The 18,431-nt window shown below is 46.0% G+C and overlaps 1 protein-coding gene, 1 long non-coding RNA gene and 1 pseudogene across 2 annotated transcripts; all 3 read left to right on the top strand.

Moving 5' to 3' along the window:
- The first annotated feature begins 990 nt into the window (after window positions 1–990).
- On the top strand, window positions 991–1,705 carry LOC120400001 (annotated as a pseudogene).
- Window positions 1,706–1,728: 23 nt separating this feature from the next.
- On the top strand, window positions 1,729–4,520 carry LOC120400000 (golgin subfamily A member 3-like). The gene has a single exon (XM_039528325.1). The coding sequence runs from the start codon at window positions 2,254–2,256 to the stop codon at window positions 4,156–4,158; it is 1,905 nt and encodes a 634-aa protein (XP_039384259.1). The 5' UTR covers window positions 1,729–2,253; the 3' UTR covers window positions 4,159–4,520.
- Window positions 4,521–11,437: 6,917 nt separating this feature from the next.
- Window positions 11,438–16,317, top strand: LOC120400002. Its single transcript, XR_005595454.1, has 3 exons — window positions 11,438–11,748; window positions 15,369–15,457; window positions 15,662–16,317. It is a non-coding gene; the product is annotated as an uncharacterized LOC120400002 (long non-coding RNA).
- The last annotated feature ends 2,114 nt before the right edge of the window (window positions 16,318–18,431 follow it).

Below are 18,431 nucleotides of genomic sequence, written 5' to 3'. Positions count from 1 at the left end.
CGTTTCCTATGGGCAGGGCACTTGGAGCTAGGGTTAGGGTTCCTATGGGTAGGGCTTCACGCCCTACAGTTAGGGTTCCTATGGGTAGGGCTTTCCACCCTAGGGTTAGGGTTCCTATGGGTAGGGCACTTGGAGCTAGGGTTAGGGTTCCTATGGTTAGGGCACTTGGAACTAGGGTTAGCGTTCCTATGGGTAGGGCTTCCCGCCCTAGTGTCAGGATTCCTATGGGTAGGTCACTTGGCGCTAGGGTTAGGGTTCCTATGGGTAGGGCACTTGGAGCTAGGGTTAAGGTTCCTATGGGTAGTGCTCTTGGAGCTAGGGTTAGGGTTCCTATGGGTAGGGCACTTGGAGCTAGGGTTAGGGTTCCTATGGGTAGTTCACTTGGAGCTAGGGTTAGGGTTCCTATGGGTAGGGCTTCCCGCCCTAGGGTTAGGGTTCCTATGGGAAGGGCTTCCCACCCAAGGGTTAGGGTTCCTATTGTTAGGGCACTTGGAGCTAGGGTTAGGGATCCTATGGTTAGGGCACTTGGACCTAGGGTTAGGGTTCCTATGTGTATGGCTTCCCGCTCTAGGGTTCCGGTTCCTATGGGTAGGGCACTTGGATCTACGGTTAGGGTTCCTATGGTTAGGGCATTTGGAGCTAGGGTTAGGGTTCCTATGGGTAGCGCACTTGGACCTAGGGTTAGGGTATGTGGGATTGAATGTGAGATGCTGAAGGCTTCTGGATTGAGAATTGTGTGTGAAGGGCTGGCTTTGGGCTTGTTCTCATTGGCCAGCTAATTGTGAATAGGTAGACAGGTGTGTAGAATGATAATTACCCTATGAGTTACAGCTGCGGCTGTGTGGGTTTAATTAACTAATTAGCAATTGTGATTGCTTATCATGTTGTATATAAGAGCATGCTGGGAATGAATAAAGATGGATGCATACACACACACTTTCTCTCTCTGCTTGGACTTCGTTCCTGCTCTTGCGATGCAACAAATGGTGACCCCGATGTGATACAGACTTACAGTGCAGTGAACTAGTCAGAACAAGCTGGATCATCATTGAAACAAAACACAGTGAGAGAAGTACAGCTGTGGATGCTTCTCTTTTGAAGGTAATCATCAAAAATGAATTTAAGGAGCGTTACTCGCTGAATCCAGAGTATATAACTGATGTTGTGTATGAAAAACCTTATATCACTATTGAACTGAAACAAAATGTTTCCCAGAAGTCTGCCAAGAGTGTGGATATATCTGACGTGGCTTACTACTTTGAAAAAGATGTCAAAGGTGACTCACACTACAGATAAACATCAGTGAAGAACCTCTAAAATTTGATCAAGCTCTAATCTACTATGTTGATGAAAAGCCCCCAGAGTTTTCCATGAAACGTCTGACTGCTGGTATTATTGCAGTCATTGTAGTGGTGGTACTAGCAATTGTTGCTGGAATTATTGTACTGGTTATCACTAGGAGAAGGAGAGGAAAGTATGAGAAGGCTGAGGCAAAGGAAATGAATGAAATGCAAAGAGAACTAAACCCATAACTGAAGTCACTAGAAGACAAATCGTGAACTATCAAGAAGGCAAACAGAACTAAAACAAGATAAGTACTAGTACCACTGTTGCCAATCTTGAATGAAGATAGTGTTGGTGGCCTGAATTGATAAAAAGAAAAAGAAGGACGCGCCTGAAGTCCCAGCGTCGAGCGGCCGGAGGGGGGAAAAAAAAAAAAAATAAAAATAAAAAGCGCACGGCTTTCACGAGCGAACAGCTGCTGGAGCTGGAGAAGGAATTCCACTGCAAGAAGTACCTGAGCCTGACGGAGCGCTCGCAGATCCCTCACGCTCAGCGAGGTACAGGTCAAGATCTGGTTCCAGAACCGCCGCGCCAAGTGGGAACGCATCAAAGCTGGGAGCTGCACGGCGTCCGAGCGAGCAGCTGAGAGCTGCAGGGCGTCCGAGAGAGGAGGCGTGCCTGACAAGCGGCTGGGAGCCGCAGGGAATCCGAACGAGCGGCTGGGAAGCCGCGGGACGTTCGAATCAGGGAGACGTACCTGACAAACGGCTGGGAGCCGCAGGGTGTCCAAGTGAGCGGCTGGGAAGCCGCAGGGCGTCCGAGTGAGCGGCTGGGAAGCCGCGGGGCGTCCGAAGAAAGGAGGCGTACCAAACAAGTGGCTGGGAGCCGCAGGGTGTTCGAGTAAGCGGCTGGGAGCCGCAGGGCATCTGACAAGGGAGGCACACTCGAACCAAGAAGTGAGCAGCTAATATGGGAACTGCTGCGTCAGCAGATTTGATACGCATCACGGAGCGGTGGGGAGAAAAGTTCCCCTCTGATGCATTATCCCGCCTGTTGCGGTGGGGACGAAGAGGGGGACTTTCCGTTCAATCGAGTAGTAATACTGTTTGGGAGCGGTTGGGCTGTGAGCTCTGGAAATCAGTGGCTCAGGGCGATAAGAAGGTTTTCTCCCTGAGTCCAGTATGGCTCACCGCGCAGAGACGATTGGAGGAGTTTGAGGATGAGAGAAGACAACTTCAGAAAATGGCTGATTTTGCAGTAACACTGGAGCAAGAACTGGAACAGGTTAAATTGATTCTGCATCAGCGAGATCTACAGTTTGAATCTTTACAGCAAGAGCATCTAGTGCTCATGAAGCAGCTCACCTTAACCCAAGAATCATTGCACACCAAAGAGCAGTCCCTAAATGACCTACAGACTCAATATGATGAGCTGGTGGCCAGGTTAGAGGAATTCCAGGGTGATGTTATTTCTAAGGATGACACGATCCAATATTTGCAGAATGAGAAGATTGTCCTAGAGGTAGCTCTGCAGGCAGCAAAAGCAAGCAAAGAAGAACTTGATGAAGGCGCAAACTTCTTAGGTGAAAGTACTGAGGCAGTATCAGAAATCTTGGCACAATTGAGCCAGGTGGAAAATCTGCAACAGGAAAGTGCCAGCCTGAAGAAACAGACCCAAAAAGTAAAGGAGCAGTTCTTACAGCAAAAGGTAATGGTGGAAGCTTATCAAAGAGATGCAAGTTCACAGGACCAGCTGATTAGTGAATTAAAATCTACAAAGAAGCGGCTGGATTTGGAAGTGAAAGAATTAAAACGGGAGTTACTGAAACTTCGAAGTGAAAAGCAGTCCATTGATGTTGAATGCTCAAGACTTCAGAAGGAAGTATCCCAGGTTCACCAGCAGATAGTGGAGTTAAAATGCCACCTCCAGTCAGTGCAAAAAGAACGGGATGCACAAATCGCTGATGGAGGAAATAACCAGGCTTCCCATGAACGGATTCAAGCTTTGGAGATAGAGCTGCAGGCTGTTAGCCACAGTAAGATGATGTCGGAGAAAGAGCTGCAAGAAGTAATTTCACTTACCAGCCAGGAGCTTCGAGAATCTAGGAGAAAGATAAAACTTTTGGAAGAAATAAACAAGAAGTTGGCCCTCGAACTGGAACATGAACAGGGGAAGCTCACTGGTTTTGGTCAGTCTAACATTGCTTTGCGAGAGCACAGCAACATCCTCGAAACAGTACTAGCAAAGAGAGAGGCAGACCTGGTGCAGCTGAATCTCCGGGTTCAAGCAGTCCTAAATATTCAAGCTTTACAGACTGCCTTCGAAAGAGAAAAGTCAAACGTTAATAACCTTCAAAAGCAGGTTGCGGCAGCCAAAGTAGATGCAGCACATAACCGTCGTCATTATAGAGCTGCTGTTCTTGAGCTGAGTGAAATTAAGAAGGAGCTACAAGCCAAAGAACTGCTTGTCCAAACCCTTCAGGCTGAAGCAGACAAACTACACGCTATTATTGAATGTGCTCATGCCTCTTTTAAGGCGCTCCTTTTAAGACAAAAAGGGGGGATTTGCAGTGAGCGGGCAGACGCCTTGGATAAGACACCTGCCGCTCGGTTGCTGCAAGCTCTTAATTGGTTACATCTTGGTAAAAACAGCCAGGTGCCCCCCGCGATTAAACATGTCAACGGGATGACTGGGGAAGAGCAGGGTGCGGCCCCCCGACCCTCGGTCAAATGGTTTGATTATCAGCAGCAAATATGGAAAGGACCAGTTGACTTGCTAACGTGGGGCAGGGGTTATGTGTGTGTTGCCACTGATGCGGGTCCCAGGTGGATGCCAGCGAGGTGGGTCCGGCCTTGGTTGCGTCCTCCGGAGTGACGGCAGGCAGATGCGGAGGAGCCTCACGAGACGCGCTCAGATGTCGCGGAACCAGAGCCCCCGGAGGAGAGCTGTTTGTTAGCTCTGCCAGGACTTTTTCTGTCTGATCCTCCATGAATGAATTACTCACTTGAGATGATTTTTTGTGTTTGACAGAAAATCTGTGTGGTACCATGCAATTATTATTTAGAACTAAGATTTATGTTTTATGTTCCTTGTTATGTTTTGTGTTGTCTGTTTTCTGGCCAGAATTGTTGTTGTATTGTCATGTGGTTTGATGTTTTTTCCTTAAGACCCCCCACCACCCTCAGTGTCAGTTTGATCACCTGACAGCTGAGGGATGTTTCCAAAAAAAAAAAAAAGGGGGGGGGTCCTGCAGAGGTTACATCATTTGTTTATTGTGTTTTGTTTTGTTCGTTTGATGTTTTTGAAATTATATGTTAAGGATTGAATGGTCATATAGGTTGATCTTATAAAGTTTTGTTTATGATAGGTAATAATGTTATGCTGTTATGAGTTGCAAATGTTTTATGAATAACATAATATTTGATTAAGATAGATTGTGGTGTTATGCTGTTATAAGTTGAAAATGTTTGGTGAATGTTTTTATCTTGTTTTCCTTTTCCCTTTTCTTTTGATTGTAAATAAAGGGGGGAGATGTGGGATTGAATGTGAGATGCTGAAGGCTTCTGGATTGAGAATTGTGTGTGAAGGGCTGGCTTTGGGCTTGTTCTCATTGGCCAGCTAATTGTGAATAGGTAGACAGGTGTGTAGAATGATAATTACCCTATGAGTTACAGCTGCGGCTGTGTGGGTTTAATTAACTAATTAGCAATTGTGATTGCTTATCATGTTGTATATAAGAGCATGCTGGGAATGAATAAAGATGGATGCATACACACACACTTTCTCTCTCTGCTTGGACTTCGTTCCTGCTCTTGCGATGCAACAAGGGTACCTATGGGTAGGGCTTCCCGCCCTAGGGTTAGTGTTCCTATTGATAGGCCACTTGGAACTCGGGTTAGGGTAACTATAGGTAGGGCTTCCCGCCCTAGTGTTAGGGTTCCTATGTGTATGGCAGTTGGAGCTAGGGTTAAGGTTCTAAACTAGGTTTAGAGTTCCTATGGGTAGGGAACCCCGCCGTAGGGTTCGGGGTTCTATGGGTAGGGCACTTGGATTTGGATTAGGGTTAATATGGGTAGGGCTTCCCACCCTAGAGTTAGGGTTCCTATGGTGTAGGGTTTCCCACCCTAGGGTTAGGGTTCCTATGGGTAGGGCACTTGGAGCTAGGGATAGGTTTCTTATGAGTAGGGCTTGCAGCCCTAGGGTTAGGGTTCCTATGGGTAGGCCACTTGGTGCTAGGTTTAGGGTTCCTATGGGTAGGGCCCTGGGAGGTAGGGTTAGGGTTCCTATTGGTAGGGCACTCCACCGTAGGGTAAGGTTTCCTATGGTTGGGGATTCCCAACCTAGGGTTAGGGTTCCTATGAGTAGCGCTTCCTGCACTATGGTTAGGGTACCTATGGGCAGGGAACTTGGAGCTATGTTTAGGGTTCCTTAGAGTAGGGCACTTGGAGCTAGGGTTAGGGTTCCTATGGATAGGACACTTGGAGCTAGGGTTAGGGTTAATATAGGTAGGACTTCTCACCTTAGGTTTCGAGTTCCTATAGGTAGGGCCTCCCGCCCTAGGGTAAGGCTTTCTATGGGAAGGGCACCCCCCTCAGGGTTAGCGTTCCTATGGGCAGGGCACTTGGAGCTAGGGTTAGGGTTCCTACGGGTAGGTTACTTGGAGCTAGGGTTAGGGTTCCTATGGGTAGGGCCCTGGGAGGTAGGGTTAGGGTTCCTATGGGTAGGGCACTCCGCCCTAGGGTAAGGTTTCCTATGTTTGGGGATTCCCAACCTAGGGTTAGGGTTCCTACGGGTGGGTTACTTGGAGCTAGGGTTAGGGTTCCTATGGGTAGGGAACTAGGAGCTAGGGTTAGGGTTTCTATGGGTAGGGCACTCCGCCCTAGGGTTAGGGTTCCTGTGAGTGTGGATTCCCAACCTAGGGTTAGGTTTCCTAAGGATAAGGCACTTGGAGCTAGGGTTTAAGGTTCCTATGCGTAGGGCCTCCCGCCCTAGCGTTAGGGTTCCTAAGGTTAGGGTATTTAGATCTAGGGTTAGGGTTCCTAAGGGTAGGGCTTTCCACCCCTATGGTTAGAGTTCCTAAGGGTATGGCACTTGGAGCTACGGTTAGGGTTTTATGGGTAGGTCACCCTGTCCTAGGGTTAGGGTTTCTATGGGTAGGGCACTTGGAGCTAGGGTTAGGGTTCCTATGGGTAGGGCTTCCCGCCCTAGGATTAGGGTTCCTAAGAGTAGGGCACTTGGAGCTAGAGTTAGGGTTCCTAAGGGAATGGCACTTGGAGCTAGTGTTAGCGTTCCTCTGGGTAGGGATTCCCTCCCTATTGTTAGAGTTCCTAAGGGTAAGGAACTAGGAGCTAGGGTTAGGGTTCCTATGGGTAGGGCACCCCGCCCTAGGGTTAAGGTTCCTATGGGTAGGGCACTTGGTGCTAGAGTTAGGGATCGTATGGGGAGGGTGCCCCGCCCTAGAGTTAGGGTTCCTAAGGTTGGGCACTTGGAGCTAGGGTTAGGGTTCCTATGGGTAGGGTACCCCACCCTAGGGTTAGGGTTCCTATGGGTAGGTGGTCCCGCCCTCGGGTTAGGGTTCCTATGGGTTGGGCACTTGGGGAGCTAGAGTTAGAGTTCCTATGGGTAGGGCTTCCCACCCTAGTTTTAGGATTCCTAAGGGCAGGGCCAATTCTACCAATTCCCCCGAATTGGTCCCCTCGCCTAAGAAGGCCCCGAGCCCAGTAAGAATCTCTTGCCTGGCTAGAGGCGCCTTTTTAATTTTTACTCAACTGGCGGCGCTCTGGGTCTTCGGCGGCACTTCGGCGACGGGTTTTTCGCTTTCTCTGGGTCTTTGGCGTTACTTCTGCACCATGTCCTTCAGGCACCGAAGACCTGGAGCGAGTGAAGAATCCGCCGCCGAAGTGCCGCCAAAGACTCGGAGCACTGCCCGTTGAGTACAAGCCCCATGTGTGTGTGTTTTTTTAATAGTTATCCCTGCCGGAGCCCCGTCAAAACTGTTCGAATTGGGTCCCCCACTTCTTAAAGCCGGCCCTGACTGGACTGGTATCCAGGGGAACAGGTTTCTACTTCTAGCTCTGCCAGACATCTTATGGGATGCAAGGCAAGACTGTATCTAACATACATGCACAAGGAGTACTACATTTTAACATTGCAAGGACAATCTTATTGCTGGCATTTTGAGTGCTCGACTTTGCAACCTCAGTAATGTTCTTTTAATATAGCTGTGTATGCAACTAAGGGAGATGCTGCTGATGTCTTCACATTGTGTATGTTGCTGGCTATGAAAAAACGAAGCCCAACCAATAGCATTAAAACCCTGGCCACACTTGTCTCTCCATGGCCATGTTAACTTATGATCAGTGCAATGCATCTGTATGCCAGAATGGCACGAGATAGATAGTGAAATGGCTGAAGAGGGAGCCTATTACTTCATGCCACACACTGAGGTTTTGTTGAGAACTTCACACATCAGGATACCAAAATTGCTTATGATTTGGCTGTCACACCAATGCCAAGGAATAAGAGATATTAAGTCTTCTTTTTCCTCCCACCAGTCTCCCACTCACACCTGGACTTTGGCAGAGTGTGCGTGTCCAGAGCCAGAAATTTAGGCACCTATGGAACTTTTACAGCAAAAAATGTAGGTGTCTACAGGGTTAGGTGCCAGCCAAGTTGGGGAGGGGGTATGGATTGAAATTGTGCTTATCTGACACTTATGCACTTAAACCCCTTTTTGAATCTGGGCTTCCATTCCTGTGGTAACAGAGAACATACAAATATCTTCAGTGCCTGCCATGATGAGATCCTGGTCCATGATTAGGTCATACAGGTATTATTGTAGCACCTAACATAGAAAATAGCAGAAAGCAACTGTCATAAACAGATAGTTAAGGGTTAAAGTGTGTCTTACCTGTAAAGGGTTAACATGCAGTACCTGGTGACCACCTGACCAAAGGACCAATCAGAGATGAGATAATTTCAAATCTCTGTGGAGGGAAGCCTTTGTCTGTGTTCTTGGTTAGCTCTCTTTTTGAATCTAACAGAGACAGTCATGTCTCCAAGTTCTTCTGGAGTAGTTTCAACTAATTAATAGTGAGTATTAATTAGAAAGGCGAATTAGTCTTATGATTTGATTTCTATATTTGCAATTGTGTGTTTGCTAAAGGAAATGCTTTATTCCTGTTTGCTGATATTGCTTTTTACTGAGAAAGGGGGAGGGGGGATTCTCTCCAGAGATTGATAAGGTTATTCCCTATGAGTGTCCAGCTTGGGCTCATAGAGATTCTGTATTTTCTTTTAGTCTTTAATAAATTCATTTCTTTTCTATTAAGGACTTGTTGGTCTTTCCTTGGGTGGATTCTCAGGGAAAGAGAAGGGGGAGGTATCCCTCTGTAGTAGATCCCGGTGTCTCTCCTAGGAAAAGGGAGGGGGGAGGAAGCAGGGGGAATGGTTTGTTTTTCCTGGGTGTAAGAACTCCATGGATTTGGGGCTCTTGGAATCCCCTAGGATTTTGGGGAAGGACTGTGTCTCAATCCACATTTAATGATTGAGTGGTGGCAGCTTACTAGATCTAAACTAGGATTTTAGTTTAGAGGGAAACCAAGTCAGGTCCCCACATTGGAGCCCAACAGTTCCAAGTGGGGGTGAGACCTTTGACAGCAACTCTACTTCACTAGCTAGCTCGCAGCTAGTGGATCCTCCATATATAAAGGAATAGTGAGTGAAGGGAACATCTGTGATTCCTTAATTCAATTATCAAGGTTCCAGTAAACTCTATGAACAAGATGGGTCCATTTTCATGATCCATGGATTTATATAGTGACAAGAGAAAATATATCTATCCCTTTCCTAATGGTTCCTAACATTGTTCGCTTTTTTGACTGCTGCTGCATGTTCAGCGGATATCTTCAGAGAGCTATCCATGATGAAACCAAGATCTTTCTTGAGGGGAAACAAGCTAGTTTAAATCCCTTTACTTTGTATGTATAGTTGTAGCCATTTTGTTCCCAGGATACATGCAACACTGCAAACAACTTTTTTTTTCCTGAATGATCAATGTCTGTGAATCACTTTGAACCTGCTTGCAGAGAGCTCTGTTTGTCTTTTATGTCTCTGACCAGGACACAGCTCCAGACCCGGTTGTTTTTGGAAAAACCTTGAGATTTCCAAGCTGTCTTCTATTCTTTAGTGATATCAGCATGTATTTTGAAAACTCAGTTGCTTCAGGTTTGGTTAGTGTTTGGACAAAAGAATCCTAGAAAGTTTGGGTGAACAAAAGAAACTGAACCCCTAGAGTGAAAAGCTGTCCTCTGCTATATTGAGAATATTTTTTCGTCTGAATTGACCTTTATGCTGATATGACCTTGGTCTTCTCCAGGGTTCCTTTGAACTGTGTGTAACTTTGACAGGCGGATTACTGTCTTATCACTTACAAGCAAAACAAAACCACTAAGGACCTTATCAAAGACACCCCATTCTTCTGCTTTCAAACATAGCTAAGTGTTTTGGACTGGCTCATGGCTGACCCTGATGGCATGACCGTGCCTCTGTTGCACCTTTATCATCAGCTGGGGCTATCCTGGTACACAGTGCTCTAGGTTTTTCTTAAGGCATGAGGAGTGAAATTCTCCATTTCCCTGCTGTGTACTTCAGTCCACCACACTGTGCCCACTCATGTATTGTCAGACAGACCCTTCAGCTGCAGACTTTGAAAAAAGTCTATTTCTGATAGTGTAAAAGCAAGGGCTTTTGCATGAGTTTGGGAAATAAGGCAATTTTAACATCCTTTCATCTATGATAATGGAAATTGTGGGAGCGATTCAAAATGAAACTTACTGCTAATAAAGAGAACTGACTCATGAGACACTTCTCAAATAGGTCAGACCTTTGTCTCTGTAAGTTTGTTCATGAAGAGTGGAGGAAGCAAATCTGACAGCAAGTATTTCTGATTGTACTCCTGAAGTTAAAGGGAAATGAAGAATGGGGTAGACAAATGGAACTAGCTGTTCTGTAATATGCCCCTGGCTTAGACCAGAGGAGGCACAGTTTATGCTGTAACAAAATGTGAAATATTCTGTAACTAGATTTTTTTTTCTGGGATGGAAATATCAACTATGCAGCCAGACAGTTCCAGTTTACTGTAGTAACCTGCAAAATGGTGGATGGTGGTGGCTTAAGCTCCAATGTTTCACCAGGACATCAGGATTTGTGTTAATTTTCCCCCCAAATCCTGAAGAACTCTGGGAGAGGGAAATAGAATAGAAAAAATAGTATATAATTAAGTAACAACACTTAGTACTAGATTACACCTTCCCATAGCCTTGCGCAAGGCTGATACAGAAGTTGTACCATTCCAGGAGTAACGGGGGAAGGCACTTTTCCTCAGTCAAAATTCCTCCCCTGCTTCTTTTGACTGCTGGCCTAGGCAGTAGTAAATTACTGCCCTTTATGCCAGCTCAGCTGTATTGGCCATCCAGAAAGGAGGGGGAAGGAGAAGCCAAGGCTTCCCCCATTCTTTGCCCACAGATAGCCAGTAAGGGTAGCCTACATAGGAGTGCAAAAGGAATTCTTGTTCCTCGTGTGCAACAAGTAACAATCTAGCTTATAGGCCCAGATGCTCAATGGTATTTAGGCACCTAGCTCCAGCTAAAATAAGTGGGGGTTAGGAGCCTAAATACCACCTAAGGATCTGAGCCTTAGGGTTTACTTTCTGCAGCATTTGTCATCCAAACCTTTAAGTAATTCACATTCACAGCACTTGTCTGAATCTCTAAGCAGTTCCCAGCTTGTATTTCCCCACTCTTACTTTTCACTACCCTTCCTGTTTCTAGCACCAAAGCAGCACTCGACTCCTGCTCCTATGGCATTTTCAGCTTGGGCAGAAGCAGGAAGTGATGGAAATATTACTGGAGTCTCTTCTCACTAAATGTTCAGGAACCTTGTAGACAGTTTTTTCTAGGTTTAGAAGCACCTCCCCCTTGTCATGGGGCAGCTGCTCTTCATGGAGAGATAGGGCCCAGTCTCCCTGTAACTGCTTATGAAGGCCCCATCTGGGAGGGAGTGATGGCGCCAAGTGGTTAATTAATAAACAAGCACCTGAACCTTATAAAGGTACCCAAGCTCAGTTACAGGGAACTACAAAGGGAGATAGGAGGCTCCTGTGGAGGGGAGCTTAGCCTTCAGGAGAAGACTGAGCCAGAACTGACAGGGAGCCTAGACTGTGAGCTCTCTAGGGAACCTGCCATGACAGGAAGCATGTAAGAGGAACTCCTGCAGAGGGAAGCCTCCTAGGCAGAGGCCTGCAGCCAGCAGGCATTCAAGAGGACCTAGTCTCAGCCAGGGATCCCCCAGTCACTAGCCAGAACCCCAGCCTGGTCAGGATCACCTGCTGTCCCTGGAGAGGAGTTGCAATGGACAGACCTCCCTGGGCCCCGGACTCTGGAGAAGGACGTTACTTCTATAGGGGTAAGAGGCCTAACATCGGGGGCAGAGATGGGAACAAAGAGAACCCTGGAGGAACGGTCTGGGTAGAGGTGAACACTGGATTCAGGTGGAGCATGTGGACTAAGAATGACCTAGTCAACCTGCTGGGAAGCTGGGATGAGAGTATTGATGTTCTGCATTAGCTTTTCTATTAATAAACAGGACTTTCTAAGGAGGTGCTTCTTGTTACTTAACTAGATGTTTGGACTTGATACCCTGGGGAGGGGAAAACCAACAAAGGGCTCATTGGCAACACTCTGCCTGCCCACAAGGGGGCATACTGGGTCAGACTAGAACGCTGACATCCCTCCCGCGTATATATCTAATAAGTAGGGCCCAATTAGGGTGACCAGATGTCCTGATTTTATAGGACAGTCCCAATTTTTGGTTCTTTTCCTTGTATAGGCTCCTATTACCCCCAACCCCTCGTCTCAATTTTTCACACTTGCTCTCTGGTCACCTTAGGCCCTAGCAAATTCATAGCCATGAAAAAGTGTCACAGGCCATGAAATCTGGTCTTCCCCTGTGAAATCTGATCTTTTGTGTACTTTACCCTGCACTATACCAATTTCATGGGGGAGACCAGAGTGTCTTAAATTAGGGGTCCTGACACAAAAGGGAGCTGCAGGGGGGGGGGTCACCAGGTTATTTGGAGGTGGGGGTCCTGGCATTGCCACCCTTACTTCTGCACTGCCTGGGTGGCCAGTGAGTGGTGGCTGTTGGCTGAGTACCCAGCTCTGACGGCAGTGCCCTGCCAGCAACAGCACAGAAATAAGGGTGGCAATACCATATCATGCCACCCTTACTTCTGTGCTGAACCTGGTAGCAGCTCTGCCTTCAGAGCTGGGCTCCTGGCCAGCAGCTGCTGATCTTTGGCCACCCAGCTCTGAAGGCAGTGCCGCCACCTGCAGCAGCGCAGAAGTGAGGGTAACAGTACCACAACCCCCCCTACAATAACCTTGTGACCCCCCCAACTCCTTTTTGGGTCAGAACCCCTACAATTACAACATGGTGACATTTCAGATTTAAATAGCTGAACTCATGAAATTTGCTATTTTTAAAATCCTATGACTGTGAAATTGACCGAAATGGACCATTAATTTGGTAGGGCCCTACTCATGTGGTTTGCTAAATTAGGCCTCAATAAGCATGTTGTCTTCATTTTTCTTGTAACCGTTTCTGACTTTTTAGCCTCACTACTTGTACTTGCTTAAAGTCTTTCTGGTTAATAAGCTTGTTTTATTCTATTTAATCCGGTATGTTCAAATTGAAGTGTCTGGATAACTCCATTTGAGGTAGCAAGTTGTGTGTGTTTTATTCCCTTAAAGGAATAACAGACTCACTATAGTCGTACTGTCTAGGAGAGGGCTGGGCAGTCATTTCTAGTAGGGAATCTGGGACTGGGAGTGTGTTGGGGTCACACTATGGTACTTTTAAAGTTTGGTAAGAGCCAAGGCATAGCTGGCTACAGCACACCACACAGAGCTGGGAGTGACTTACATGCTGGGGGGATTTTGGGAAGCAGTTCAGGCTGGAGGCTACAGCAACATGGTAAAGGGCACCCCAGGTTACAGGGCAGAGGTGACACAGCTACTCCTTAGTCTGGATTGTACCTTGCTATGTCACAAGGGGTCAAAATAGACATTTTCATTTAAAGCCTAGACTCTGAGCCCATCTTGCCAGATCTCAGTGCCTGTTGATTGTGCCAAGAGTTGAGGGCACCCAGCAATGAAGGTGCTTGGCATTTTGCAGAAACAGACCGTAGTAATGGGTGAACTTTAGAAGGTGCAGAGGTTCCATTCTGTGGATTAGCAAAATGTTCCAAGTCTGCCCCATCTCCCTCATTATCCTTGCCCACCCCGACTCTCTCCAGCCAGTGACTTCTGCCACTTCAAGCAGAACCCTTTGCGCGCTCTCTCTCTCTCTCTCTCTCTCTCTCTCTGCGTGTTACTCGTGTCTTTCATGTCCCCCTACCTTGATGACCCATTCAAAATCTTAAGGACTGCAGTCCTGTACCCAGGAACTCTACTTCTAGGTGGCATGGCAGGATTGTCAGAGGGAGTCTGGACCTTCTCTTACTGTGTGGAATGGAAAGAGTTGGACCAATAGGTTCAGTCCTCAAGAAAGTTTCCCTGCTAGCATTCACTGTCACTTGCTACAGATTATTCATGGCCCAAGGCATACAAGAGTTCAGTGAATGGTAAGTAAGTTATAGCAAGGAGAAATAATAGGGTACTTGGCCCCCACAATGTCCAGGTCTCCACCATTACCATCCTTTGTTCTAGTGGGGAAAGAGAGAGAGGGTTAAGGTATGATTGAATGGATGGGTGAAAGTGTGTGTGTTCTCAGAAGCTACACACCTAGTGTGGACCTGGAGATTTGTGCACTACTGGACCTTCCTGCCTGCAAGGCCCTGGGATTGAATCCTAGCAGTGGTCACAGGGAATAACGAATTCCAAATGAAAAATGAGTTTGGTGCTCTCATCCTAGTCCACAATCTACATTAATCACAAAGCCACCCCCTACACAGATCGCTATGGATAGCAGTCTCTACTCACGCTAGTTAGACTCAAAGGTATAGTGCAGATTAAAAACTAAGTGTATTGAGTAGTAGCATCACATACATGTGGAAAGCTTGCACAGCACTTCCACAACTAGAGCTAGACATTAGTTTTCACTTCCATTGCTCTGTATTTTCAAGAAACAAGATGGGAAAGGTGACCCTGATAATATGAGGCTGGCTTGCTCCATCAGGAACAGTTTCTATTTCTTTATCAATGAGACAGAAACAGACACTAACAGCTTTTGAAAACCCAGAGGGAACTTCTCTAGGGGGTGCTAAGTGAAATGAAATACGGTGCCATCTTTTTAAAAAAGAACATATCATCCACGCTGCTGTATTTTTTCCCAACACAATGACTTTATGTGTATGATGAAGGCTTTCATTCTGAGTACTTAGTGTCTAACTCTCTGTAATCAAATACTACTTCTCCCCGGAAAGAGCATCAAATTAATATACCTCCCTTTTCCTTCCAACACAGAGGCACAATGACTGACATGCTAAGTCATTTGTTTGGGCAAGGCAGGAGGCTTTCACTGTTGTACGAAGAGCTCCATCAACAATTACTTTGGTTAATTCATAAGTGTTCACCTAAACCTCTGCTAGACAATCTTCAGAAAATGTCAATTGATAGCTGCCATTAACACCATTCACAATTTCTGGAGATAAGAGTGACTGGCATTGAATAAAAACATTTTAAATACTTATATCCTTCAGTTAGAATTTATTCTTTTTATTATAGAAGATCACTCTAGCTTTCCGTTAGAGAGCTATCACTATGAATCAGCATTTGAGTGCCCATTTTGTATCCTATGCTTAGTTGGCAAGTCTTAATTTAATTAAATCCTTTCAGTATTTAAGCAGGGAATGGAGTAGATACTGGGCAGTGTGATTTATTGCTCCAGTCCTCCACCCTCCTCTCCCATCCTTTTATTTTTTCCATACGCTAGAATGCTCTTGCTCTGTCTTTGGCTCCGAGGTGAAGAAGAGTCCAAGGATAAGAGGAGTCTATTGTAGTTTGTCTGTTCATGTTCTGTTGCAGACTGACACCAAGGGCTGGGAGAAACTTGCATCTGAGCCTACCTGGGAAGAGCATGTTGGGAGTAGTGTCCCTGGAACCAAAATCAAATTGTAAGTTCTATTTACGACAGGTAGATTGTGGACAGTAAGTTACTAGAGCAGGAAGGTGCTGGCTTTAGGCCTCCTGTTTTCTTCCCAGAGCCATAGCCAGGAAAAAGAGCAATATTAATGTAGTCTAAGTATGCGGCTTCATCTGTCATAATTTGCTGTCTGTGTACTGAACCTTCCACTGATGACAGGTCTCCTTTCCTGCAGATGGTGGTGCTGCCATTTTGTTTTCAGATGCGGCCTGCTATAGAGGTGATGCGCACAGAGTGCTTGCTAAGAGCGACCGTAGTCTTGTTCTGCTTGTCTATTAATAGAAAATAAAGGCAATTCTGGCCAAAAGGATGTAATTGCTCTTTGTGGGCCTGATCAAACAAAATCCCTTTGACTCCAATGGGCTTTGGATCAGGTCCAATATCCTGAGAAACGTTGCACACTAACCGACACCCAGTACAGTTTTACAGTGTAGTTCTGTCAGAAAACAGACTCTAAACAAGATGAGGCCTCGTTTATCCTCACAGGGTGAAATTCCCCTTGAGAAGTCAGCCCAAGACTATTTAAGAACCATTTGAATTCTAAGAATGAAATTCATCCTCATGTACTGAATAGGAGCCCCTGGATGGGCTCTCTGGTCAAGGCTGAATTTCATACTTTAGGTGCAACATCTTATTGCCTTTAAAATCCAGTTCTTCTTCCTGCAAAAAGTTGAGCTGGTCTATTGTATATTTGTTAACTAAGCAGCCCTGCCTACATGATAAACAGAAAGGGGTTAATATTTATCCTCTTTGAAATGCTTCTCCACTCCGCCACACAAAACAAATGTAGCCCTCCGATTTAAGAGTGTCATTGGCTGAACATAAATTGGAAAAAAGGGTAAATAAATCAGAGAACAGTGTGTTAATTGCTTCAGAATCGATATGCTCAACATCAATATCCCCAAGCAAAGAGTGTCCTTCGCTGTGTCAAACTGTGGACATTTTATGCTCATTTGTTCTCCCCCCCACAGCTCGATCAAACTAACTGTGTTCCTTCCATCCCATTCCATCCCATCCCATCCCATCCACGGCTACAACTGTAATCTACTGAAAGCCTACGTGCAATGGAAGTAGGGCCAGCTAGATACTTGGGCGTAGACAATTCTATGGGTTACACAGTTAAATAAGTGATTTCAGTCCTAGATACTGGAAGATTTAAGACAAACAAAAAACCCACAGTTTTTACTTGCTAGTGGGAATTAGAGAGCTTGGTACAGGCTGGACAGTAGGCATAGGGAAACCAGTGCATTTTTGGACTATAGACAGCAGAATAGGCACAGCTGAAGGGTATGGAAGTGGCCCACCTATTACAACCGGGAAACCATGGAAATGCTGGCAGTCCTTTAAAACTAGAGCCATCGGCCAGCACCATTATGATGGGTAAGTGGAAATTACTGTGAAGGACATGCAGAGAAATAGTGCGAAGGGCTCATAAATGAATTACTGATACATAAGCATAACACTGTACAGACATTAATTGTACCACTATATTCTCTATAAGATGCTTCACAGTCATTTTCCTTTGCTACATCAGGTCAGGTCAAATAGCAGTGTAATGGAGTCATAAAATAGATGAGCGGCAGCAAAATCACTTTAATAAAAGAAGTGAAGTGAATAACAGAGTAATGTGTATAGTGGGGAGAGGGAGCAAGATATGATTTTTACCTCAGAGTAAGGAATGCACTATAGGAAATGTCTGAGTAATCAAATAAGTAATTGGAAACAATGAAGCAAATTCATTCCTGACATAATTCCAGTGGAGTTGAACCAGGAATAAACTTGGCCTAGTTGGAGTATTAACAAGGACAGTTTAAACATTTCGATCAATAAAATGAAAGGATTTTAAAAAGGGAGGTGAAAAATAAGTCTGAAGGTCTCTTAGTATGCAGATGTTGCTTGAGATAATCAGGGACTTCTGAACAGCGGGTGACTTCCCAATGAATTATAGAGGTAATCTAAAGGGAGATGGGCACTCAAATATCATTGACGTTAAATGGGTAGGACTCCCTTTGAAAATCCCAGACACATTTATTAGTAGGGCCCTACCAAATTCACGGTCCATTTTGGTCAATTTCACAGTCATAGGATTTTAAAAATCGTAAATTTCATGAGTTCAGCTATTTAAATCTGAAATTTCAGTGTTGTAATTGTAGGAGTCCTGACCCCAAAAGGAATTTTTGTGTGTGTATGTGTGTGTGTGTGGGGGTGTCATGGTACTGCTACCCTTATTTCTGCGCTGCTGCTGGTGGTGTTGCTGCCTTCAGAGTTGGGCAGCTAGAGAGCAGAGGCTGCTGGCCGGGAGCCCAGCTCTGAAGTCAGAGCCACCACCAGCAGCAGCAGCGCCGAAGTAAGGATGGGCTGGTATGGTATTGCCACCCTTACTTCTGTGCTGCTGCCTTGAGAGTTAGGCCCTTGGCCAGCAGCTGCCACACTCTGGCTGCCCAGCTCTGAAGGCAGCAGCGCAGAAGTAAGGGTGGTATGGTATGGTATTGCCACCCCTTATTTCTGCTGGGGTGCTGCCTTCAGAGTTGGGCACCTGGCCAACAGCCACCAGTCTCTGGCCGCCCAGCTCTGAAGGCAGCACAGAAGTAAGGTTGCAATACTGCAACTCCCTAAAATAACCTTGTAACTCCCCTGCAACTCCCTTTTAGGTCAGGACCACCAGTTTGGGAAACATTTGTGAAATCTGTATCATATTGGGTAAAAGCGCACACAGTCCGTGATGCTTTTTTCATGTCAATAAATTTGATAGGGCCCTGTAATGGGTTCGGTCACAGAGAGACCCTTGGGACTGTCATCTGATGTACTGAAGTTACCTCAGAGCCCATTTTCCCTGCCAGCCTGAGACTCCGGAACCCTGCCTAGTTGAGCCAGACATGCTCCCAGGGCCCAGGCCACCCCCACAAAGCTGCAGGCTTTAAGTGAAAACAGCTCTGCAGGTTCCC

This window comes from Mauremys reevesii, linkage group 3, assembly GCF_016161935.1.
Source record: "Mauremys reevesii isolate NIE-2019 linkage group 3, ASM1616193v1, whole genome shotgun sequence".
Classification (NCBI taxonomy): Eukaryota; Metazoa; Chordata; order Testudines; family Geoemydidae; genus Mauremys; species Mauremys reevesii.
Note: the sequence above shows the minus strand (reverse complement) of the source record. Positions and strands in the feature narration are given on the sequence as shown.